At 47.7% G+C, this 26,460-nt stretch overlaps 1 protein-coding gene across 1 annotated transcript in view; it reads left to right on the top strand.

Moving 5' to 3' along the window:
• Positions 1 to 397: 397 nt before the first annotated feature.
• Positions 398 to 26,460, top strand: part of LOC126542218 (synaptogenesis protein syg-2-like) — a 138,332-nt gene continuing 112,269 nt past the window's right edge. The window contains exon 1 of the mRNA XM_050189178.3: positions 398 to 804. Coding sequence (XP_050045135.1) covers positions 651 to 804 — 154 coding nt within the window. The 5' untranslated portion in view covers positions 398 to 650. The remainder of the gene's footprint in view (positions 805 to 26,460) is intronic.

The raw sequence follows: 26,460 nt of genomic DNA on the forward strand, positions 1-26,460 counted from the left end.
AGTCCATGTAGGCGGCGAGGATCGCTTGTAGTAGTACTTAGTGAAAGTGTCGACTGTACCGGTCTACAGGTGGCTTAACGAAGGTATTACTGACCTCAGCGCGCAGATAGTAAACCAGCGCTTTGCAGGAAGCTTAGTCCAAACAAAAGTTTATCAATATTTATCCATACAAGCCCCTACACAGGCACGCGAAAAGGCGTTAGAATTTGGGTTCAAGTATGTCTGATTTCCATATAGGAAAACGCACCGCGCAACGATGTTTTCGGGAAAACCTCGAGGATCTACTTGCGCAACCAGCCATCCGCTCAGTTCACTACTTTCCCGACAGATGGCGGCTGGAAGCCTCGGCGTTTCTGCGCGCTCTTCCGCGGCGAGCGCGCGAACGCTCATCCCTAGCGTCCCGCGTGTCCCGGCGGTGAACTTCCCGGTCGACACCGAGCCGGGCAACAGTGTTACGTCGGAGGCGCTCATCGATGCGGGCCGAGCAGTTCGCGAGCCGGTGTCAGCAGAAGCGCTATGGTGCTGAAACAACGCCGCGCACCGGCGAGGCGTCACGTTGTTGTGGCGCGCAACAGATGACTCGCATCGTCGCCGGCGCGTGAAAAAGGCTGTGTCAGCGGGACGTTCGAGGTGGCCGCTATGGGACGGTAATGAGCTCTCGCCGGACGATGCTTGCTTCGGTCGCAACGAGGGCGATGACTTGCGGACGTCGTTTTCGTCGGCGAAATTGTTGGACTTTGCTTGCAGTGGCGGCGTTTTGCTTCTGCGGGACTGCCGTGCAGGGCCGCTATCAAGCCGTCACAGGTATACATTGCACGAATCTGTTCTCCTTTTGGTGCATTTAGAGACGTTTGCGTTTTATAGCTAAGATTTATTTAGTAAGTTGCATGTGCTTCGATGCAAGAAGAAACCTAACAAGGGATATTTTCGGCGCTCAGCATGACTCTTGTTATCAAACAAGCTAAAAAAAGCGGTGATTTGAGGCTTTAAACAGCAAACAAAAAAAGATTGCATTGCAGGTACTATCATAACACGGTTGGCGGTTTTTATCATCGGCAGTACTTATCTAGAGACAGGCCGTTGCAACTTCCACATGAACTTTAGCTTGGCGCTCGTTCGTTGGGCTTCTTACAGCTGACCACAAGCGCCAATGTTTGACTTGATAGAGTTTAGCATTTCTTCTAACAAACACCTCTGTAATTACATGGGCGTTCAAGTGCTGATTAGATATAATATTTTATCCGTACTAACTTTGCCGATGCGTTATTTTTTATGAGTCTAAAGTAAGTTGATAGAATATTAAAAAAAAAAAAGGTTTAGTGACTTTCCACCTAGTGATCGAAAACTTTGCTGTGATTTGTATGGCTGCATGGAATTCAACTCTTCATTGTTTTTCGTGCGCAAAGTGAACTAGATATAAACTAACTTCTCAGCTCTCAAGCACTATAATGAACAAGTGGTATCCACAATAAAAGGAGTCATGCTGTTGATCTAGGTGTAGATGCGTATACCATCCGGCGTATATATTACGCATTCACTTTTTACCACTTCAGCGGCAATTACCCTTTATAAATTCGAAACATACTGCAGCCAATCCATGACACTAGTATTTAAACCTTTTGCTAGCGCATATTCATATATACATCATCACTAACAGCAGCGTCTTTTGTGTGCTGCCAGAAGGCTAATGACATCCCCTCACGGTTAGTATACGGTATAGGTTGGCAGAATAAGCCCTCGTCAAGGTTTTCGCAGGCTGTGTGCTCACTCACGTTCATGGGCACTCACGCTCGTCAGTATTCACTGACGTCTTTTAATTGCTCACGCTGCGTCTTACTCACCGAATAACACTTGCGTTTATAGTCACTTACATTCACGATTACCGGTATTCGCAGACATACATACTCACGTGCATACACACACTCGTGCAGCTATCCACGTTCATACTCCTGCCCAATCAACATCACCGTCGCTCGCTCCCGTTCGTACTCACGTCCACCACCACCATTCGTTACTCACTAAGGCTCTTCTTTCCTGGCCATGAGATTCAGTATGAAATGAATAACGAGTCTGCAGTTTACTTGTGATTGAGAATGCCCGACCTGTATGCTCACTTCTTAGCTCCAAAACCGCGAGCACAGGTGACCGTCGGTCATTCAAAACTGATAGCATACGTGAATCAATGCTCATTTTACACATTTAAAAGCTATCTTACGTGTGTGTCCAGTGGAGCCTCGTCAGCTCAAGGAGAGTAATGTTATCTTGCGCGAACACATCATGTTGTACTAATGATTAAAGCAGACGACACATCTTGCTCTCCTTGAACTAAAGGTATCGAACGCTTGAACTGCAGAAGGCTTAGCATCGCGTCTGAACAACTGGTTCGAGAGGGAAGCTCGTAGGACCCATGAGGAGTTATTGTACTTGATGTTTACTCTGAGATAATCTCGCGCATAGGCACCTGCGTTGCAGTTATGACAAGCAAGTTGAAAAGGCTGCCGGCCACTGTGACAAGTCCTCGTGCCGCATAGGGCCTACTATAGAACAGACCAAGCACATGCTTTGCAGGTGACCAAACCTGACTGTTCAACATTTTGAAGACTGATGGGAATTTTCATGAAACAGGTGCGGCGCTAGAACGTCTCCATGCGTTTGCGCTCCAACGTGATGCAACTTGGAGCTTCGGGGGTTGGCGCAAATTGTTGCATTGGTGTTGTCAAATTTTTCGCTCTTTTTCACATATCGATACATCACAACCACATCTTTTCCTAACGTGTGCCCTCGACGCCATCGTTTCTTTGAACCCTTCTTAGTAGCTGAATAACCACAAACTGCGTGCGTCTTTCAATGATATAACCAAAGCGCTGCGAGTTCTCCTCATCAATAAACTAGTAACCTCACAGGAATTTAAGTAACTCATTGGACAGGATGTTTCTTAATGTGGAACAGAACTTCCCTAAAGATACGACAAAACGTATACCAGGCGTTAACAAAGAGCTTGCTGGATCTTGATTCCATATAAAGGACGCATGCGCCTTCAACGCAGGCGCCAACACTTCTGCGTCTTCATTTCCCTCCTCACTACAGATCTCGTTGTGCAAACTTACGTTCCTTGCCAGCGCCTTCCCGCTGCATCTCCGCGCGCTTCTACGCTCTTTACCTTTCCTTCAATATGTGGGTCTTCCGAGGAGAAGAAAGTTTGATATCTTCTGCAACTCAGCAACGTTTGTCCATTTCAAAACCCTGTACTTCTCGTCGCCATGCCCTTCGCCACTACGTGATGTTTTATATATAGCCCTACGCAAATTTCGGCATACTTACGCTTACGTCAAAGGTGCATATAAATTCTGCTCACTTTAAAGATAATTATTCGCCCTTTTAGCCCCGAGAAAACGACTCCGCATCCGAGAATCAGCCCGCTGCAGCAGACGCAATAGCATTTGTCGTATGTGTTCGCTAGCATCATCACCGCCACGCCGGTTACTGTCGCCAACGGGAGCTAGACACGAGCTCATGAGCGTTGAAACGACCGGCATAGCTTGTAGGCTGGTGAGGATTAGCAGGCTCTCGGACATTGATGAATTTCCGTGCTGTTATCATGTGGTCCTTTTCTTCCGTCGGTTACGCGACAGCATTGACCATCGTGGATTGTTTAGTGTATGTAGGATGCAGTGCCATGCGCAAACTTACAGTAAACCGCGCAAATAATGTGGTTAACCGTGCTGCTTTCCGCCTATTTTTTCTCTCTCTACACATCTCACCAGACCTGTGCCAATGCATCTATTGGTGTCGTAGGGATAAAAATATTGCCAGTTTTACCTGAAATACAACGCAGCGGGAACAAAGCGATATCTTATGTGCAGTGTTGCGGCTCGAGGTTACGTTTGGGCCAGGAATCCACCAAGCTGATTGACGAGTTCGTCTGGTGGTGGGAATGAATGAGAAGGGTTTATTTTGCATTAATTGCACTGTCTCCCGATACGGAGGTCCACTCCACCTAGGAGTATATAAAATGTCTGAGTTTGCATCAGGACACGTAAGCACCGCTCACTGCACCAAAGATCTCCGCTTTTTAATACCGTCGTATTCCCGAGGAGACTGGACTAGGGAATTCGATGACTGTTGCTTGGCCAATCACAATCGTCGAATTGGTCGCAATATCCATCCCATGATTTCGCTGCGTTCCGCCACCTATGTTGCACCTTCGTCTCCGCATATGGCGCAAGCGCGGAGCAATCTGTAAATCCGAGGTCGACGCTGTTCTCACGGTAGCCTTCGACGTCGGCTCCTTTCACCAATTAGTTGAGTTTGTCAGGGTCAGGTTGAGGTAGAGTGATCTTCGTGGGAGTTGTCATCTCGAAGCGAGCACCTTCGTTTAGTTGCGCGTAAGTATATTTCGGGCTCCGCGTCGTCTGGGAGCGCTGATGAAAGGACTGCCTCATGGAATACGTCCAAGGAATGCTCATCACCGTAGTGAGACGTAACAGCAATGACACTATAATTTTTCGCATTGTACGTTTGAGCTAAATACCCCGGTCTACGAACAAGCGGCGCCTCACTGTGCCTCCTGAAGACGGGATTTGCACTTAGCTCATTCGTTGAATACAATTATACATTTCTTGGAGCCTCTCTGGAAAACTTTAGTCGAGTAATCCTTGTTCAGCCCACGGGCATGGCTGTATATGGTCCTTGAAAGAAAAATCGCGTTTCAACACACCGCAGACGAGACACAACAGCTCTAGCCAAACGACTGCATCCACTATTTGTGAACTGCATGGCTACACTGCTGATTGGAGCGCAGTGGACTGCCTACGTCCAGAAAACAGCTACGCTTAGCATGTGTAGATATGAAGTCATTTTCACTTTTATGAACAAAAAAAGAACAACGAATCCGTTCGATTCACCGGATACGGTTAAAAAAAAATCAACTTATGGACGTCGAGGTGCTAATAAGCGACTCACAGGCAGCGATGTACAACTACTCTAGCAACCGGATCTCCCGGGAAGCGGCCCGCATTCTCGAAATTCAAGGCGGTATTATTTACCGCAAGAACGACAGTTTCCTCGTATGGACCCCCGCCTACACGGAACCCCCGCTCCCGGGCAACGAGAAGGCCCAGACGGCTGGCTCGAGGACTTACATGCCGAGCCGCTGCGCCCGCCGGCAATCCCGACTTCTCGCCCACCGCGTAAGCGATGCGGGAGTGAACGTGGGGGGACCGCATGACCACTTTCAGAAACATCACACAACACTGCAGTGAGCAGATGTAGATGCCCACCACCGCACACCAAACTAAACAAGAAACAGGCGCTTGCCTGGAGAAAATTGCAGACACACACGTATCTGAACCCGGCGATCCTTCACCTCTGCTACCCCGACATTTATTCATCTGACGAATGTAAAGCGTTCGGATGCAGAGCGACGCTGTAGCACATTCTGTGGGAATGGACCGCACCGGTAGCGAGCAGCGGGAGTCCCCGACGAACGGGGTAGACATGGCAGTCTCGAACCGCGGGGTGCGTTGGGAGGCGGCCCTGCTCAGCCACGACCTCGCCGATCAACTGTGGGCCGTCCGGCACGCCGAGGAAGCCGCCCGTGTACAAGGACTCGAGGCCGTCACCTAGGCTGGGGTGCTTATGGCCCCACCCCGCCCAAATCGCCGGATATTTCGCATAATGTTTTCACTGACACACTCAAGCTTCTCTCGTGCTGAGCACGTATCTGCAGCATTCACTCACTATATACGGCGTTGTGCTGCTGAGCACAAGTCTGGGGTTCGATTCCTCGCCGCGGTGACCGCATTCCGATGGCGAAAGAAATGCAAGAATGATCGCGTATCGTGCTTTGGGTGCACGTTAAGGAACCCCAAGTGGTGTACGTTAATCAGTAACCTACCACTACGGCGTCCCTCGTGACCCACTGTGCCGTTTAGGGACGCTAAGTCCAATAATTTAGTAACTGAGCTTAACACTTACGTTCAATTATTTTCACAGACGTATCGTGAGTCGATCTGATTTCTACATGGCACATAGTTGTCATTCATATTCGCTTTCTATCGCTGTCTTAAAATGCAATTTTGCTTTCTTTCTTTCGTGTTCTTCCCTTTTCTTCACCGTTTTTTGAGGTTGGATGGGGGGCCGGGGGGATGCGGAGTGGATGGAGTGGTGGGGGGCTTTGCGAGATGCGGAGGACTTGCAATGTAGAACAAAAAGAAACACACTCCCACTGTCTTTGCCTTACAGCTCAAGAACCGAAACTAGAAAGAGGTTTTGTTGTTCTCAGAACAACGTATGCGACCATGCAGTTAGTTACACGCAGACGACAACAGCAGCGCCACTAATGCGGCCGGAAGGTACAGTCGACAACAAAAGTTTGCGGATCACGGGAACTGAGATAAAGCTGCATATTTCCGCAGCCTCAGAACGCAGCCTGCTCATTTCCAGCCCCTACTAGTATATGCAATGAATATCTTGATGTACGAATTTACTGGCTACTATTAGAGGCTGCTAGGAAATTCAACTGTGGCAGCGTACGGCCGCTTATGGTATAGCGCTCGCGACGGGAACCTTCCCTGTTTTGCCGAATTGATCGGTCGTGGTTCACTGCCACGGCACGTGCCTATTGCGTCAGAGTCGCTGCGAACAAGCAAAAAATAAAATAAACAATCACGAAGTTGCAAAGCATGCTGTCGGCGAGCCGAGACCTTAGTGCTTTGAGCAGCGGAATCGCGATATGACGTCGACGCTTCCATTGGAAATAGCGTAATGACGAACACAGGGGGAGGTATTCTGGGACGATCACTTTCGGCGATACTATCGCCTCGGCCATCAGGCGAGTGCTGATTGGCTGGTTGAGCAAAACCGATTGGTTGGTTGTGCATTGGTTGGTATCGCCACGAGAAGGCGATAGTATCGCCGAGAGTAATTGTCGCAGAATACTTCCCATGGACGCGGTGGGCATCGCTGCCTGGCCGATGGCTTGACGATACTCTCTAATAGTTCAATAGCTGCGAAGTGTAGGAGTTTTGGGCACTGGAAAGGCGGTTGTATCGAAATTCTTGCGGTTGTTTCATTAGGTTGCTGGGCTTGAGGACTAAAAGCGTTAGCTCAGTACTACGAGCATTCAGGGCTTGCCTCCACGTTCAGTTAGCCCGCCATCTACTTATGTAACTCGACATTAAAGGAGCTTTGAACTGCGCCTATCTGCCTACGCACGCTCGCTTGCCCTTACTCCTTGCGCTTTCCGTCACACACACGGTCACGGCATCATCAGAACGTTTGACCTGACTAGCCCTCGGCGAAAACCGACACTTCATCAACCGGTAAACTGTGAAACGATGCAGCTTGGTGAAAACTAAGACTAAGAGCTACTACTTTTAGTGATTTACAGCAATCTGTGCTAAACAGGCACGATGGTGTCATCAATATCTCCTAAGCTTGTGAATGTTGTGCGAAGCCTTGCAGGACAATGAATCCACAGATTTGTCACATTTACCTTTACTGACCGACCTGTATGCCGTGTTACGCTTCAACGTCGTGGTGAATACTTATCAGGGAAGCCTTCCACTATCAACCCTGGTATAGTTGTGTGGAACATGCTGTCCTTCTCAGTTTTAATCTTTTCACTCATGCTTGACGTCCACTGCAGGAGCGAGGCCTGTGAGCACATTTCAAAAACCACCGTGAGAGCCCGTTCAGGGGAAACGGGGCGATCTCCCGAAAGCCGCAAGTCTCCGTGCGGTTGCAATGTGACCCTAACTTATTTGTATAGTCAATCTTTCTATTCCCTTTGCCCCATCCTCTAGAATAGGGTAGCCAACCATACGCAATTCTGGTTAACACCCCCGCCTTCTCTCTTTATTTTCTCCTCCTCCTCCTCCTCCTCCTCCTCCTCCTCCTCCTCCTCCTCCTCCTCCAATCTGGGCTTACTAAGGAAGTAGTGTGGTCGCCTGGCGGCATTACATCGGTACACTTGCAGATACGTTACGAGACCATTTGTAGCAAAATGTTTCATTGCATGGCGATTCATTTACTAAAGTGCCTAGACCTGCGTAGTCGATCTGGGTATGCTACTAACTTATGCGTCATGGCTTGGCTCCAATGCATATATACTAGGAAAGCAGTTTCTGCGGCGCCGCCAGAAAAAAATAGAGAAGGAAAATTAGAAGAAAACAGAAAGAGGAAATCTCAGTGAGTCTTTAGGCTGAGAACTAACTTACTGCGACAGCAGCGAGCTGCCACAACGTACACCACCACATAAAAAAAGAGGAAGAAAAAGAAAACGTAAAAGCATGAAATTATTTGTGATGCACTAACGTCGTCCTTGTCCGCTACAGTGGTGCCTGTTATGAACTCCGAAATGCACTCACAGACGCCACCCCTCCGAGAGTATGCGTTGAGCGCAAAACACCAAAGGAATTATTAATCGCCAAAGCTGAGTGATAGCGAAGGGGCCGGTGCGTCCGCTTCCCGAATGCACGTTGCAGAGAGGAGGTGATTTCGAATCTCGGTAGCATTGGTGGGCTAAGTTTCGTTATTGTCATCCTACGGCTAGGGTGTCTCTGATGATGAAGAGGTGACCTGAAGACGACTTGGAGATAGTCGTCGTCGCCATAACGAAAAGTACGAACAGGCGGATGGGAACGAGGCTTCTAACTTCTAACTGGCGTCGCAGTAAGATGAGAGGCAGGAAGATCAGTGACTCAAACGTCCGGCGGCGGCTGCTGTGCTCAAGGGAAGGGAGATGGTGATAGAAGAAAAAATAAATACAAACGAAGAGATAGTGTACGCTAAAACAGTACAGACAGTAGAAGACATCGGGTATGTGAGCGGTCTCTGGGGTACGTCGATTATGCGGTGGTTGCTTCGTGATATTATATAGTTACCCCACAAGGGAATGCTTTGGCGGCTCTCCATTATATATATATATATTACTACCATAATCCTGATCGTACGTGCGTGAGTGTCTGTGCGCATGAGCGATCTCGCGACGCTCTGCTGTAATTTAGAACGGACAAAGCATTCCCTTGTGTGGTAACTCTAAAATATCACGCAACCACCGCATAATCGACGGACCCCAGAGACCGATATGCCGAGAGCTTTTACTTTGTCTTTGTCCACCACAACATTGTCTGCCGTGGCTTCCAAGATATTTGCACGGGCCTCATCACACTTAGTGTCTGTGCGTGGGGCGCAAAACTCTGCCCAAAATCCCGCGCGAATCGGCAAGCGCGAATGTTTAGCAATAGCTCACTGCGTTCGTGTATCCGGCTTCCAACTGCACACTGCCATCTAAGGACACCGGCTTGATTTGCGGTGAAGGACAAAGATTTCATTCTCTTCGCCGTAAGGTGAAGCCGAGGATGGCCTGATGAGGACGCCATAACGGACATAGGAAGGACGGATGGAGGACACCGTGAACCTCTCTGCTGTTGTAGCAACCTTTTAAAGATGAAGCAGAATACCTAAAGGAAATGTTTATTTTTCGTTCAAGTATGCAAAGTACACCAATAATAAATGCTAAAGACAATACGTGGAGAATAAAGGCAAAAAGAAAAAAGATATCTTGCGACACCTTTTTTCAGCGATAGGTTTGTTACCTGTGCGCCACACAGGTAGAACACTGAAAGCGACTTTCGCCGCACGTCACCTATGGCTTACTGTGGAACTTGCATGGAGAGTTCTCGTCGGATGTGAAACAGAGGTGTACACTGAATATTCTATGCATTACGTGTGTGATTTTACTGCAACAAGGGACTTTGAATCTTTTTTTCTCGTCTAATCGCGCTTTCAAAAACAAAAAGAGGTTCACGCGTCAAATTTCTTCGTCCTCTGTTACCGGTTCCACAAATGACGACAGGTGCCTGTCATTCAATGTTACCCGAAGACATTTTGCCCAAAACTTCGCACTCGAATAATAACAACAATGGAAAGCACCAAGACACGCAAAAGGACTCGGGAGTGTCGCAGTCGCCGAAACAGGTCGCTTGACCGGAGGAGTTTCACGAGCGCCTTCGTCGCCTTCTGGTGTGAAGACCACATCAGCCGGCTGTCCAAGTTCGTCTGCCCAGGAAGCGGCCGGTTGTCAAGGTGTGCCAACGCTGTCACGAGCGGCTTTCTCTGGGAGCAGTAGCGAGAACAATAACGGAGGATATATTTTTTCAATTTGCCTCTCGTTCTATGTGTGCCCGTTCTTTATTTATCTTTCTCTATCGCCTTACCCCTTCCCCAGTGCAAGGTAGTAAACTGAATAACTATCTTCCGATTAACCTTCCTGCCTTTGGCATCTCAGCGCATATCATTTATATCTCTCTCTCTCTCGCTCGCTCTCTTCGTACTCAAAGTCGAAGCTCAGCAAGAAAAAATATATATATATACTTTTGTCGTTTGTTGCTTGTAGCCAAAACTCGTCCATAAAGGGTTTTAGTAAAAGGGCAGGTATTTGACGTTTGTCGCCAGGAACACTAGGGCAGAGGACATACGCTTTTAAAAGTAATTCCTAGGGTATATCTAAAAGCAAACAGGACGTATACTTAGCTTTAGAAGAACAATGAATCAAATGCGCAGAGTGCTGACGTTGGCTCGTTGCGCCTTTTGACAAGTCGTTGGGGGCGGCCAATAAACGATGCTGCGTGGAAAGAATACCAGACATGGGAGCTGTCCTATAGTAATAGAGAAGAGAAGAAATCGAACTGGCACCTACAGCGGTTAAGAAGTTTCACTTCTAACGTTGCGTCTAACCGACGCTACAGTGCAGCCTAAATTAAATTATCCAACTATTATTGGTGATGTTTTCAATGAATTGGCTCCAGTGGCAAAGCTGCAGAAGCTTGCCGTCTTTTTTCGTTGTATGTATTTTTTTTAAATTGAAAGAATTGCTCACACGCGTTTGCGAAGGCTGCCGTATTTTCACTGTGCGGTCATTTTGCTCATATATCATCGTCATATCATCGAACAATTTAGGCTTTGTGGAGAAGCAGGCGAGAACCCGTTGCACAAAGAACAAACGGTTTCCAAACACTTCCACCCAAACAGAAATAGATCATTAATTTATTCCAGACTGCGTCAGCCAATAGGGAAGGTGAGCGCAATTTTTTTCAATAGGTGCGTCGCAGCAGCAGAATGTAAACTGACATGCGTCTGACAAACAGCCTTTGGTATAGACCATTTACCTTTCACATCTTCTGCGCTGATTCAAACGTCTGCCAGCGGTCGCGTAAGTTTCGTGGCTGCATTTTACAAGGTGTTGGACGGAGACCGAGTCATGAAAAGCTCAAACGGCAAAGTATGCGCGACGTAACTTGTGCTACGAAAGAGAAAGGAGACGGTGGGACAGCCACTGGCACGAGGAAGAACACAATGAAAGTGACAAACACTTTAGCAACGAAGAACACGCAATGGAACGCGACATGCGTGCTCCCATTCTTCCTCATGGTTGTTGGCAGCTGGTGTTTCCCAAATTGAACCTGCTCCGAGTCGTCAAAATACAACTTTTTGTGGAACAAGGACGAGACCACTTGTAATATCTTCATGTCATCATCTGGCTCTCTATTATACCCTTGGAGGAAGGAAAAAGTTAGGAGGGAGCATCGCGCAACACGATTGAGACAGAGTGTCGTTGCCAAACACGTGGTGGCATGTCAAAGTGCGCGGTTGGTGTTAGTGTTCCTGCTTTGCAGGCTGAGCCACGGCAGGGCAGCCGAACAAGTGCGCAACGAATAAAACTACTGGCAGGGCTACTGGGAACCAAACGTCTCAGCAAGTCTTGATTCTTGTTCCGTGATCTTCACACGAGAGTTCACGTGTTGGGCGACCACTATGCACAGGGCTGGGTTCACGGAGCGTTCGCTTGCCAAGGCTAGCTGCGTGACCTAATGCTCTCTCTTTTTTCCTTCCTCTATGATTATACCTTTTCATTTTTGCAGCGCGCCAGGCCAGAGCCGTCTGAAACACCGCGTTCGTCGACCATGAAGCGGCGATTTTGTATGCGTACAGCTTCTCTTTAACATTGGTGATTCGCTGTGCTGGTTCGATGCGTCGTGCCTGGTTGAGAGAGTTCTGTAGTCCGTTTCATACTTAGCAAGCTACGGAAGTAGCGAGGTCATACAAGTCTGATTCCGCGCGTTCCGTCGGGGACGTTGCATTTGATGTGCGACGCTTTCTACGAAATTGCTTCATACATTGCAACTACAACTTGTGGTCGTAAGGCTGTGTCAGATCATACATTATTTGCGCATCCTTGGACTTTTACAATGCCGCATACTAGGTTCTGGTCGCGAGCGAAGACATTGCACTGCGGCCGCTGGTACCAGAGCTGTGCCAGATCCGCTCGTACGGTGGTAAATATTAGATTCAGATCTGCAAGGATTTTCATGTAATAATTACGTCGTGGTTTGCGACACACACCGAATCACTGAAAGTCATTTATATAGTGCTCTATTTCACTAGCAGGGGACTGTACCTTTGAGCCGACATTATTTGTTCAGGTTTTATATAGGAATTTATACCTTGTTAATTGGGACAGAGGTGTGCTTAGTCGCACTATTTTGTCGGTCAGCTATATATAAAAGAACGCGAGGTTTCGCTCTCATCTAAAATCGGGAGGATCCAAAGTTTACGACATATGTATAGAAGCGTGTGCTAAAGTGCAAAGAAAAATAATGTACGGTAAAAAAAATCTGATTTTGAGAATCGTACACATGCCTCATGTAACACACAAGAAAAGTCTTTACAATTGCTTCCCATCGTGCTGTAAAGACTTCGTATATCCTATATGGTATTGTCCTATATATTAAGTATATATACATACTTAATATATAGAACAATATACATATAGCTATATATATATATATATATATATATATATATATATATATATATATATATATATATATATATATATATATATATATATATATATATATATATATATAGGCAATAATGTATATGCTATAACTGTGCTATATGCACAAGTATAGCATATTGCACAAGTATATAGTATATCACGTATATAGCTGACTTGGTGCCCATGAGGGGCTTCTGTAGCTGCTACTCGATGCAATCTGTTTACATGCGTAACAAGTTCTTGTGTCAACAGACTGTTTGCGTCAGGGCGATCAGCCTGTACATTTACGTCAACCTAAAACGGCTATGCTGTACTGATATCTGCGTCTTGAAATGTTTTAGACGCACTTAGCACAGACATCGGTTGGCACGCTCCCATGTGTAGCATTGTGACAAGAACCTTTAAACTTTAATGACGAGGTAAGACAAGCCATACAACCCTAATTGGTAATGCGTGTTTGTCCATGACAGCTGGCTCCGCGAATAGATGCAAGATAACGCCCTAGCCTTTAATATCAGCTTCATCGTTTCTTTTTTTGTGTGTGCGTGTTTATTTTGACTTTGGCTACCAATATCTATGCAAGCTGTAGCAGCCACGTCAATAGATCCCAGACATCCTCTCTTTTACATAGAAGTTGTATATGGCTGGCCGATTCGTCCGTCCGTCTATAACCTGTACGCCGAAAACTCCTCCATTGCAACCCCACGCTCATGCACAAAAGCAAAAAAGAAAGAGAGGGGCGCGATTGGCGGCGCCAGTAGTGAGGTCGCTGCTCTCCGTCGCAGCCGAGCGCGCGCGCAGAAGTTTCTCTCCGGCTCCTAAATGCCGGAGCCACGCGTCATACGGGGCCACGCGTCATACGGGGCCACGCGTCATACGTACCCCTGAGGAGCAGGCAGCTTTCGCTCAGCAACGCTGCGAGCAGAACCGGGAACGAGCTCGTCTACGTCGTGCGGATGCTGCAGCCCGGGCACAAGGAGAGGCTCGTGCAGCCAAACGCAAGCAGCAACTGCGTACTGAGGATCCGGCAGCCTACCAAGCTGTCGTTTAATGAACCGTCGGGATAAATCTAGTGATAAACAAGGGGTCCCCACGTGTCGTCTTCGCTGGTTAACCATCCTTACGGAGTGTTTGGGCGGCGATTTTTTTTATTGAAATGTTTAATAGGAGAGGTTGGCGCCTTATGACGGAACCAGCTACTCTTTGTCACTTAGGAAGTGAAACAAATATGCATTACAAGAGCGTATAATGTCACAAATAAGGTATTCAGTAGAACACCAGATGTATAACAACAACACAATCCAACAGTATACATGAATCACAACGTTTTGTGCATGAGTTCAGTACACATGCGCACAGATGAAGTCACTTGAATGGCAGAAACATATCTTGCTTGGTGGCAGCGCTAAGGAGTGACTTGTTCATGCTTTCACGTGCGCGCATGCTCGCCCGCCCGCACGCACTCACGCACGCACATGTACACGGTAGAGGGAGGTGGGTAAAGGATAGCACTGATAACATAGCAACTACTGGACGCTGTTGCTTCTACCCCTTGTCTGGTAATTAACACTTTACATCTAATTTCTACCAGTATGAATGCACAGATGTATGCACCACACCATTCTTTTTCTGCTTTCTTAACTGTAATTGCGCTTGGAAAACTGGTACTGATTATGCTTCTCAAATTTCGAGGACTACAGCAGTTTCCCACACTGAGTACTTCTGATTTCTCTCCAAAAATGACTTAGATTGTTTTCCATATAGTTTTTCGCATTTACAAACACCCAAAAAAGTGGGTTGGCCGCCGCTGTAGTTTAAACTTTTAAAGCACCGCGCCCATACTGCGGGGGATGTAGGTTTCGTCTTCCGGCTGCGGCAGCTTTTCTTTTCGTCCACTTTCATTTCCTTTTGCCTTATTATATTTAACGTTTCAACTAAATATAACAAATAACTTCCCCTGTGTTTCATTAGGCTTCACTGTCTGGGGACTTCGTATGATTATGCAAAAAAAAACAAAGAAAACAGAGTCACAGTTTTGCCCGAAAGGCGAAGCATCGATTGCGTTAGCAAATTGGTGGACGAAGCAAGGATGATAGTTTTATCGGCGGTACAAACTTGTAAACGTAGGCACATGTAACTAATGTACAAGTATGGGATCGCGCGCGCACAAGCAAACATGAAGACATCTGACTCGATAACCGCGGAAACTCGCTGTCCAAACGCTGGCGTGAGGAAACGCGGCGGCAGCATCGAGCGAAGTGACATTCATACTCTCTATCGCTTCAACGAAAAGTGAGCACCGAGAAAACACAGCACGCGCAACGCTACGAACCGCCGACGCACTTAGACTCTGCTCCCAACGCAGATCGCTCTCAAGAAACGGCCGGACAGCCGCGAGAAGCAGCCACATGCGCAGTTGCAGCCGGAGTTGACGTGGACAGCACGTGGACGGTACGCCTGTAATATCTCTAACTGACACCGGCGCCCACATATAAGTTATGAGCTCCATCCTCCGTTATCGGTTAAACAAAGTTCCCACCCTTACTCCGATCACTGTAGTCCGCGTAGCTGATGGTGCAACTTCGATTGTTACTGGGATGAGTACCGCCCGCGTTACTGTTTCTGGATGCCATACTTCTGTTCTGTTTTATGTTTTGGAACAGTGCACACATAAACTCATCTTGGGACTCGATTTTCTGCCTGCACATTCGGCCCTTATTGACTGTTCTGCCGGCATTGTTCAAACTTGCCCTGTCATATGACGTTGAGCCTTCTGATCCGAAGCGTAGTCGACTATGCTCTGCTGAATGCTTTCGACTGCCCCATCTTGCTGAGACCATCATAGACGTTATTCCCGATCCACCAGTTGCCGACGGTGAATAAATCGTGTCACCCAACCCTGACGTTCTCTGTTCGAACAACGTCATGTTCCCACACACGGGTCATCCGTATAAAGAAAAGTACCGCATATCTCCAGTTCTGCACTTCAGACTATGTTGTCCTGGAGTGCTGCCTCAGGGTATCTCCCATGCAACCATTGCACCAGCCTGCGACTACGATATTTCCGCTTTGACTTCTAATGCACCGTCGCCTACCAGTCCCAATTCGCATCATGCAACAGCGTTAGAAAGAGTGACAAAAATGATCACCTCTGACCTTCCGGCTCCCCACGTGAACGCGCTTCGTTGCCTTCTCGCATCGTACTGGGACATATTTAATCTCAATGACCGACCACTGGGCCAGACATCCATTGTGAAGCATTGCATAAACAATGGCGATCCAAGCCTGATACACCGACGATCGTATTGTGTATCGTCCACTGAGCGCCAAGTCATACAGAAGGAAGTCGACAAGATACTTGCCCGAGATATCATTGAACCTTCTTCAAGTCCTTGGGCTTACCAGTCGTGCTTGTTAGAAAGAAGGCTAACAACTGGCGCTTCTGTCTAGACTACCGTAATCTTAGCAGGGTGACCAAGAAAGACGTGTACCCCTTGCCACGGATAGATGACGCCCTTGACTGCCTCCACGGTGCAAAATATTTTTCTTTGATAGACCTGCGTTCGGTACTCTGGCAGATTGCTGTTGACGACATGTACCGTGAAAAGACCGCCTTTATTACACCTGACGGCCTCTATAAGTTCAAAGTAATGCCATTTGGGTTATGCAATGCCCCAGCTACATTTGAGCGTATGTGGGATGCTCTTCTTCATGGTTTTGAGTGGTCAATGTGGTTGTGCTACCTCGACTACGTAATTGTCTTTTCGCCGACTTTTGAAAGACATCTCGAGCGTCTCTCGACAACTCTTTCTGTTTTCCACCAAAGCAGGTTTCCAACTCAACTCACCAAAAGCAACTTCGGTCGCCGGGAACTTACTGTTGTCGGACACCTTGTCCATTCTTCTGGTGTTCGCCCTGATCCAGATAAAATTCATGCAGTCAAGGATTTCCCTGTGGCGACCTTTGCCAACGACTTTCGAAGCTTTGTGGGCCCCCGCTCCTACTTTTGCAAATTCGCACGCAAATTTGCTGATGTGGCACGCCCTCTCATAGAACTTCTAAAGAAAGACGTGCCTTTTGCTTGATGTCATAAAGAAGCTAGTGCATTCGCCGAGGTGACCAAGTGACCCACGTCGCCACGAATTCTCGGCCATATTGAGATATCCGCTCACAGAGAAGTGCGCACAGACACCAGCAGTCACGGTATCGCAGTTGTTTTGGCTCAACAGCAGCACAGCAGCACGGCTGCACCCGTGTCATTTCGTACACTAGCCGTCTTCTGTGCCCAGCAGAACGCAGCTACTTGCTCACCGAACGCGAATGCCTTGCCATTGTTTGGGCAGTGGGCAAATTTCGCCTCTACCTGCACGGATGGGAGTTTACAGTTGTGACTGATCACCACGCTTTATGCCGGCTTTCGTCCCTAAAAGATCCTGCTGGTCGTCTTGTTCGACGGGCTCTGCGACTACAGGAATACTATTACAGAGTTGTGTACAAGACAGGCCGACTACATGAAAACGCTGATTGCTTGTCGTGTCATCGAGTCGATCCACCATAGCTTCCCTATAGCGACGAGTCTGCTTGTGTACTGTCACTTACCGCATCTAGAAACCTCAGAGACGAGCAAAGCGGGAGCCTTACGTGAGAGACACCATACGTAAGATGGAAACTTCCTTCTCGACAACTAACCCTCCCTACGCATGCTCGTGCTCCAAGACGGTGTCTTATATCGTTACAACATGCACCCTTACGGATCTGAAATGCTTCTCGACCTTCATAGGCACATGCTTCAGACCGTCCTCGCCTAATTGCACGATATTCCTGCCAAATGGCCACCTAGGAGTTTCAAAGACCTATGACCGTGTTCGAAGTCGCCTTTTTCTGGCTCAGGATTTACCGTTCTGTTTCCCGCTGCGTTGTTTCCTGCAAATCCTGCCAGCACCGCAAGAAACCAGCCGCTCTTCCAGCTGGGTGCTTTCAGTCCATTGAAATACCAGCAGAGCCATTTTTTAGGGTCGGTATTTACCTCCTTGGCCCTTTTCCTCTTTCGGTCAGTGGAAACAAATGAATAGCAGTTGCGACAGAATACAGCACTCGTTATGCAATAGCACCGCACTCTCCCTATAGCAGCTGTGCAACCGACATGGCTGACTTCCTCCTTGAAGATGTAATACTGCACCACGGCGCTCCTCGACAACTGCTTACCGACCGAAGACAGTACTTTCTGTCACAAGTTGTTGAGGACATCTTGCGCTCCTGCGCTACACAAGTTTGCAACGGGGTATCACCCCAGACTAATGAGCTGACAGAGCGTCTTAATAGAACTATCACAGACATGCGCGCCATGTGCGTGTCCGCTAATCATAAGGACTGGGACGCCAACCTCCCTTTTGTAAGATTTGCCTACACCACCTCCCAGCATGATTATTCAAGTTTTCCTCCATTTTTTTTTCTTTTATACGGTCGAGACCCCGCCCTTCCTTTCGACGCGCTCCTTCCCACTGCTCTGGACACGACGTCTGAATACGCCCGGGCGTGATGTCACCTGTAGAGCTGCAGATGCGCGTGAAATCGCCCGCTGGCGTCTCAACGCTTGGCAGGAAAAGCAACGACGTGTCTATGGCGCCCGTGATCGCGATGCCCTTTTCAAACCTGGTGACTTGGTCCTCCTCGGAACACAATCACGACGTGTTGGTTTTTTGTGAGAGAGGTAGATTTCGCCATATTCTGGCCCTTATCGTGTCTTGCGCAAAGTAACCGACGTCACATATGAAATCGAACCTCTCCATGTTGCCATGGCGCGGTCTGCCTCTGACGTCGTCCACGTCACAAGACTAAAGCCATATCACTTGGACCCACCAAGCACCGGTACGGTGACTTCGCCACCGGGCGTCATGCTACGAGGCGCCGTCAGCGATGAAGATGAAGAGAAAGAAGACGACGACACTCGGTGACGTTCGTGTGTTTCGGTAGCCATCTTGAGTGATATTCGAAGCGTCCTTCTGTATATAACCTGGATATATGTTATACGTCCTTTCCTTCCCGTAACAATACAATTGCTATCGCAATTAAACAATCGAGTCACTCGTATCCCCTCAATTTATCTCGCTTGAGCTATATGAATGTTATCATATGGCACGTTTGATAAAAAAATGTACTGCGGCTGCAAATGTGCCTAAAAACTGATGGTTGTATTACCACCTAGAGCACATACGATAAATGAAACTGTGGGCGAGCACGCAGGGAAACGCGCCGTGCGAATATATGCTTCTTCGTATCTTTTAAGGACTATTTCTTGCCTTTAAAGCATAAATCTAGCATATACAAGGGCAGTTTAGCTCACGGTTTTGGTGATCAGTTTTCCTTGAGGACTTCAAGTATCACACTAAGAAGTAGAAAAAAAGATATGTTTAGTGATCTCTCTGGTCTCACATATTCGCAGCAACATAAGCTCTCGACAGGGACAAGGTGCAGTAATTTACTCTGTGTTGTGACCATCGCCCGCATTTTTGCATTTTTTAAAGCTTTACGTATACTTTCCTTTTTTTTGGAGTCTAACGTGGTCTGGCCATAAGTTGGATCTATAGCGAATAGGCAGGAAAAGTAAAAAAAGAACTCTTTCGGCGAAGGAGGAGCTTATAAACGAAAAAATTCTGAAGTGGCCTTGCTTTTTTATTATATTTATATATAATTTTTAGCGAGTGGCTTGTGTACGTGTACTGCCTGAGATTATTATCTTGTGCGGTATAAATAAAGAACAAAGAAAGTGTAATCTTTGAGATCTCAAAGTTTTAGCTAAGGATTGCGGCCAAACACAATCTTTGCTGCATCTGCATGGTTGCAGCTTATTGGAACAGTGCGTTTTTGTAAGTGCGCTAGTTGGTCGTTAGCGTTAATATATTTTTTTTTTCGTAGTACGCCACTTGCTTCGGCATTAAAGTTCAGAACCTTTATGATAGAAGCAGTGACATCTGATATATATATAAGAATGGCAGTGACTGAAAAAAGAGCAAAACAGAAACTTGCTGTGGCTTTTAGACGATGGGGCAAATAGCATAGTCCTCGAGTTATAATTCCTTTGAAGGGCTGCAAGTGGCTACCTCTCTCTCTCTTTCTCTCTCTCTTTTAAAGTTTGTGTTAAGATCCAGAAACTGCAAGAACCAAGTACTTAGTGCACGTTAGTGGAAGGCTCCGCATTCACTTCTTTTTTAGCATTCGGGCTCTTATAAGGTTCGTCAAATTCTGAACGCGCAAATATTTTTGCAACGTGCTCCTTGCAATGAAGTCGCAGTAATCGGGAATGGCAGATGAAGCTTAGCGCTACATAGCAAAAATATTAAGCCGCTCAGCTAGCACGGCTTCTAACTGTTGCTTGAATTACGGAGAACCATTCACTGTTTCTCTCCGATCTTATGAAAGATTACACCTGGTTACATGAGGTGGTACCGCCATCTTTATTCCTTCGTCAGATAAAAAAAAAGAAAAAAAAAACTCCGTATCTTGTCCTTTTATTGCGCCGGATTAATTATTTCTTTACAGTTGTTGTGCAGAAAAAGCTTGGTGAGCAGTTTGTTGCGTAAGTCAATTAAAGTTTATAACGTGTTACGTCAGCGTCGCATAACTCCGCTTCTGCGCACGGCGGATCAGGCACTCGTAGGAAAGGCTCACGTACACATTAGTTTCATTTATTTAACGGTCTTTCTTCTCAGCAGCTTCTTTTTCTGTGTAGTTTTTCCTCCGTTCATTTAACTTTCGCTTGCGCATGCCGACGCGCGCAGCAATTTAGTGGGCGACTTGCAAACGGCCATATATCACCGAAGAACCATTAAGCTGCAGAAGGCGGACCGACACAGAGTGCCCGTGCGACTCCGGCCGCAACCCCTTTTTTGACTGCCTCAAACTGGCCGCTAAGTGCAGCTGCCTCTAGTGTGCGTCGTGGGCACGCAACGGGAAGCACGAGCTATTGACGTGCCGCCATTATGCGCACCAGAGGGGCCGGTACAGTTCGGCCAGCCGAAAGAATTCCGGGAATTTGTTCCGCCGCCAGCAACAGAACACGTTTCGGCTTCGGTACCAAATTTGTTCCGTTAAACTTCGTTAAAGTGGCCCTGGCGAAGCAAAGCGCAGTTTTATGGTGCCTCAGTAAATACGTTAACGTGCCGAGGGGACAAGCGCTGTCCCTCCATGATGATAAACGATATCACCGGTAGACGTGACCTAACTCTGCTGTGCCAGGATATTGGTTGGAACTAAAAAAAAATATGCCCTACAAATGTGCTAGTAATGTGTTGGCTAACGCTTGAAGTGGTCAACAAGCAAGCGCAATATAGCTGCTTTTTTTGGTCTCTCAATTTTCTTAGTACGACTTTCGTGGATCTGCCAAAGAAAACAACTCAAGTGAAAACAAGCTCAAGCTGCACGAAGCCACTATTGGGTGTATTTCAAAATTATTGTTATTGAAATAAAAATCAGCAGAATACGGTTGCCACAATTGTGGTGCTTGTCATGGCGACCACAATGGGGGTGCTTATCGCGTGGTCTGAATGCGGCTTGAATATATACCGCACCGTGTTGTGGGTCACTTGACGGAGCATTCTACGCGAATGTGATCACAGAAAGCATAATGAAATTGATGGTTGGCATCTGGTCTCATGAGGCTGTAAATCTAAGCAAAAAATAAAAAAGAAGACACCGGCCAAGATCACGCTGTTTATAATACTTATTGACAACATCTCTTTGGTCAGCGTCCTTTGTTTTTCTTTTGACGTAAATAGAAGGCCCAGAGCACACCAGAACAGCACCAAGGGTCCGTGAAACAAATACTTGGTTCGGGGTGTAGCGCTTGAGCTGTCCATTTGTTCTATGCTTGTGTCAGACGTTTATGCTCAGTGTTTCTTCCCCTGTTCATTGAGGGGTCACGTTTAATGACTCACCTGAACTCGCCAGAAGGTAGTTTGCTGTTAGCAAGTAACGACCTAGGATTGGATAAAGTTTTCAGTGATATGGAAAAGATAATGACCCACCCTCGTCGAGAGAGTCGCATCGGCTGAATGCGGCGTATTATTTTAAAAGCCGTTTCTTCTACCGCACGATACCTTACTAGCTCTAACAGTTAGCAATGCAATGTCATTGTTTTATAAGAAATGATTAGAGCAGGCTGCGCTGGCATTTTACCGCATATTTTTGCATCTCAGACGCTCAGACGGAAGGGGATAGCCAATCATTTTAATGAAGACGGGCCGGAAGTAGTCCGTAAGGATTCTAGGTCGGATGGTTTGTCGACTGAAGAAGGAAATGGGCAAAGGGCTAAGAATAGTTAGATGCTCCCAAATGACTACTTTCTTCTATTTAAAATATTAAAATCACTTTAGCTCCACTAGCTCGGCAATAAGTGCGCTTCATGTCTGCTAGTCACTAAGGAAAACGTACAGGAAACCATTGGAACCATGACATGGAGAAATGGAAAAGAAATACCTGCGCTGATTTGCTTAACCACTCGCTTCGAACCAGACGCGCTCGAAATTATTCAGGCAGGCGAAAGCTGAGATTCGGGTTACGACCACCGCGTGCACGATTGCCAAACCATGCCCGAAATGACTTATCACTGCTCTTGTCTATTCAGCTGCCGCTCATTAAGAACGCGTAGGGTCCTGAGAAAAGGTAAGGCAATTTGATTACTCTTCGCCAGAACGCTGCGAGAAGAGCAGAAAAAGATTATATATATATATATATATATATATATATACCGAAAAAATCACGCATCCGCGCAGGCAAGCTTGAACGAACGCACACACGCATGCTCCGCTCACGCTATCGCACAGGATTACATTCGCGCAGATCAAATGTGCACCCAGCGTTGCAACGCTTTGTATGCTCGGGCCACGCACCGTGTATGCTTTATGTGGTCATGTCCGAAATAACGAGTTCCGGCCTAGCTCAAAGGCGCGCGCGAACGCACACGCACGCACACGCGAGAAATGAAAGACCGCAAGAAGCAAGACAGCCGGGAACGTTGAGAGCTATGAGAAACAGCTATAGTTCGCTAGTCTCGGGGCATCAAAGGCAGCGCGGCAGGAGGAGACGAGCACGGCGAGGGAAACGTATTGCCGGATACCGGGTCGAGATTAGGAGGAGTCGGGAGAACGACACGCGGGCTCGCTGTTTCCGGGACACACCGTGTTAGCGCTGCACGGATGTGCGGCCTCCCTACTTCTTGCCTCGCGTGTCTTGCCCTTTTAGGGAGAACATTCCAATCCTAAAGCGAAAGAGGAGAAAAAGGAGACGAAGGACGGAACAGGGGGGCGCAGGAGAACGCTGCCCCGGGCCGCAAACAAGCACACGCACTGGGCGAGGAATCAGAAGACGTATAATGGGCTGCTCGCTCTAACAACCACGCGTCTGCGCTGATCTCCGTGGCGACGAGCCAGCTGATTAAGCGGCCAAGCCACGCGGCAGGCGGAGGAAACGCGAGCGGTAACAATCGGTGCGAGCACCGAGAAAGTGTTCCCCTCTTTCTTTTTTTTTTTTTGCGGGAACAGCGACGCTTGATCTTGTCCCTTTAAGGAACGCTCGTTGTTGTAACGAACGGTTCTTCCTCTCCGCCTTCGTTGCCGCATCCGCGTTTCTTGTGGTCTCGGATTCGACAAAGCGCGCATTCACTGCGTCTTTTACTGAGGCCTATTCGCGTCCCACCTACAATGCCTACGTGTGGCTGTCGCTGGATGCAGAGCGGCTGAGAGCTGCTGTCCAAACGGCCTTTGAGCACACGAGTCGCATTGGTTTTCGGGTGTAGGCTTCTTATCTCTTTATCTTTTGCCGCAGAGCTTACACAGAACGACATTAGGCGCCTAAAAATTAGGGCAAGAAAGAAATAAACTCGGGAATCGATCCAGGTTTGCTAAATGAGAATAAAAATAAATATAGGAATTGCATTTCAGTAGCATGAAAACATAACGCATTCTTTGATCCAGCAAGTGTCCCACCAAAAAGTTTAATCTTTACTCGAAAGCTTAGTTAGAGAACTATCCCTTACCCTAAAGCTGTGTTACTATGACAGATGTAACGAGAAGTAAGGAGAAATAATGTTACCATTTCAAGGGCTCCTTTGAAAACACACCATTTCCAATTTCTTGGATGGAAAACGTGGGGTACGTCAGTACGCACGATGTTACAATTCTACAGGGCCCTGCTTCTCGGTTATGTAAGGCACAGCTTACCTGCACCGAGCAATAACTGCAGAAGTAACATCCGCACAATCGAGAGTGCTCAGGCACAAGCATTCGGGTGCTCAGGGTTTGTCGGGGACTTCCGCGCAGCACGTTGGCAGCAGAAACGATTGCGATAACTCAAGATTACCTAGTCGCAACTCATATGACATTGGAAGTGCTCAGATCTCATATCAGGTACATTGCCCGCCTCCCTTTCCACCACTTCGCGGCACTGCCGAAAGACCGGCCCAGTGCCTCCTTTTGACAGGAAATATCGGCGTAGCGTGACTGCCTCCCTCGAGATTATACGCCTGCCGAAAGGCTGCCATCACCTCCTTGGCTTTTGGCTCACCCACAAGTACGACTTTCGGTACCAGGAATTCGAGCGAAAGCAGGACTCTCGTCACCAGCACTCAAGCAGCTACCTCTACTCACGCTGCATGAGATATGCAAGCACCATCTTCCCATTCACACTGATGGCTCCACAACTGTGGACGGATCTTCAGGAGCTGTGATCTTCCCCTAAAAAGCCGTGACCATTCAGTTTAAAACCTCTCACCCGACAACGTCGGCTGCGGCAGAGCTTGCTGCACTTCGCAGCGTACTTCGCATGATTCATGAAGATCTACCACGAAGATGGATCATATTTATTGATTCGAAGGCCACCTTGCATTGTCTGCTATCCGCTCTACTACTTGCACCACAAGAACAGGATGCGCTGGAAATGGGCGGCTACGCACCAACTAGCAGAAATAGGACATGGCATGACTCTTTAGTCGCTCCCAGGCCACCACAGCACCATGGTCAACGAACATGCCAATCTGATTGCAGGGCTCACGAAAATGCCGTGAAGGAACCCATTCCGCTATCAAAAACCGATACAGCAACAAGGCTTCACATACTCGCGCATGATGCATAGCGATCCACGTGGAACACGCCAGGTTTCCGGCATACTCGACTGCACCGCCTGGACCCACCCCTCCGACCACGCATTCCATCTGGACTTTCCCAAATCGAGACAACTGTTCTCTGTCGACCGTAGCTTGGGGCATCTTTTACAAATGAATTTGTTTGCTGTATCGGAATGACGGACAATGCTACCTGTGGTAGATGCGGCAGCAAGGAGACAATCGAACAGATCCTGTGTCATTGTCCCCGCTTACTTTCTCAGCAGACGATCTCGGAGTGTCGGCTGATGCGGTCTTCACGCCAAAAGGCGACGAAATAGCTGAAGTTCCTCCGGCCAAGAAACCTGTTTGAACGACTATGACGCTCCTGCGTTCCTTTGTGTGTGCGTGTGTGTGTATGTGTGCGTGTTTCCCTCTCTCTCTGTGGCTGTGTATGCTTCTTTATCTTTCTGTCTCTCCTTGCCCCTTCCCCACTGCAGGGTAGCAAACTGGATATCTATCTTCCGGTTAATCTCCTTGCCTTTCGGATCTCATATATATATATAGGGAGAGAGAGAGAGAAAGAGAGAAGGTGAGAAGCAAAGACAGCGAGGTTAGCCATTTTACCACTGGCTTGTAAACCTGCACTGGGGGAAGGGACAGCGGGTAAAGAAGGACAAATGGAATGCTAAAGGCAATGGAAAGGGATGACAGGTGATGCGCGCACAAACAACAGCACTAACCGTTCAATTAAACGCAGTCGCAGAGCTGATTATGCCTGTGACAAAAGCTACCGCGTCATTCGCGATTCCATGTGCGGCGCGTGAATGCCGCTGTATTCCTGCGGCCTTTGCGTTTATCAACTTCTGCGATAGCTGTGGGTCAAGGAGAGCGTCAGGTGCCCGATACTGCCAGGGCCGCACCATTATTGCACACGTGCCCATGCAAGAAGTGTCGGTCTTGTTCGCATGATTAAAAGTGTACCAATTATTATTGCTCCGATATGGCACAACAACACTTGATCAGTGGCTAATGTATAATGACGAGTATGTATTCAGCATGTAGTAATCCACTAAGGCACATTTATTACGCTGCTAACGACGACAGAGAAGCGGCCACTATGCGCTCTTCAATGAGCCGAATTGCGGCGTTCCGACGAAATGAGCACGCCACTTGAGAACGCATTACGGCAAAGCGAACGTTGCTAATTTCAAGCGTTTTCGTGCTTATCCCAAACAAAGAGGTTATTGGAACGGCTCCTTGGGGGAGTGAGAGAGACTGTTTAATTAGTTCCAGTTCTGAATGCACACACGAAGGGTCGAACGAGGGACTCGGCCTTTGCGCTTACCTTACTCCACGAAAATTCCCGTCCGGACGAAAACAAACAAAGAAGGGCCGCGAAAAGGCGAAGCAAAAGGGGGCGCGCGAAAGTAATTGCCAAGCCGCAGCAGCCCTTTCTGTGAAGTATCTGCGCAGGTCGTTATTTAATTCGCACGGACACGCAAGGAATTCTCGATGAGTC

The sequence above is a fragment of the Dermacentor andersoni genome, chromosome 2 (genome assembly GCF_023375885.2).
Source record: "Dermacentor andersoni chromosome 2, qqDerAnde1_hic_scaffold, whole genome shotgun sequence".
NCBI classification, from domain to species: domain Eukaryota; kingdom Metazoa; phylum Arthropoda; class Arachnida; order Ixodida; family Ixodidae; genus Dermacentor; species Dermacentor andersoni.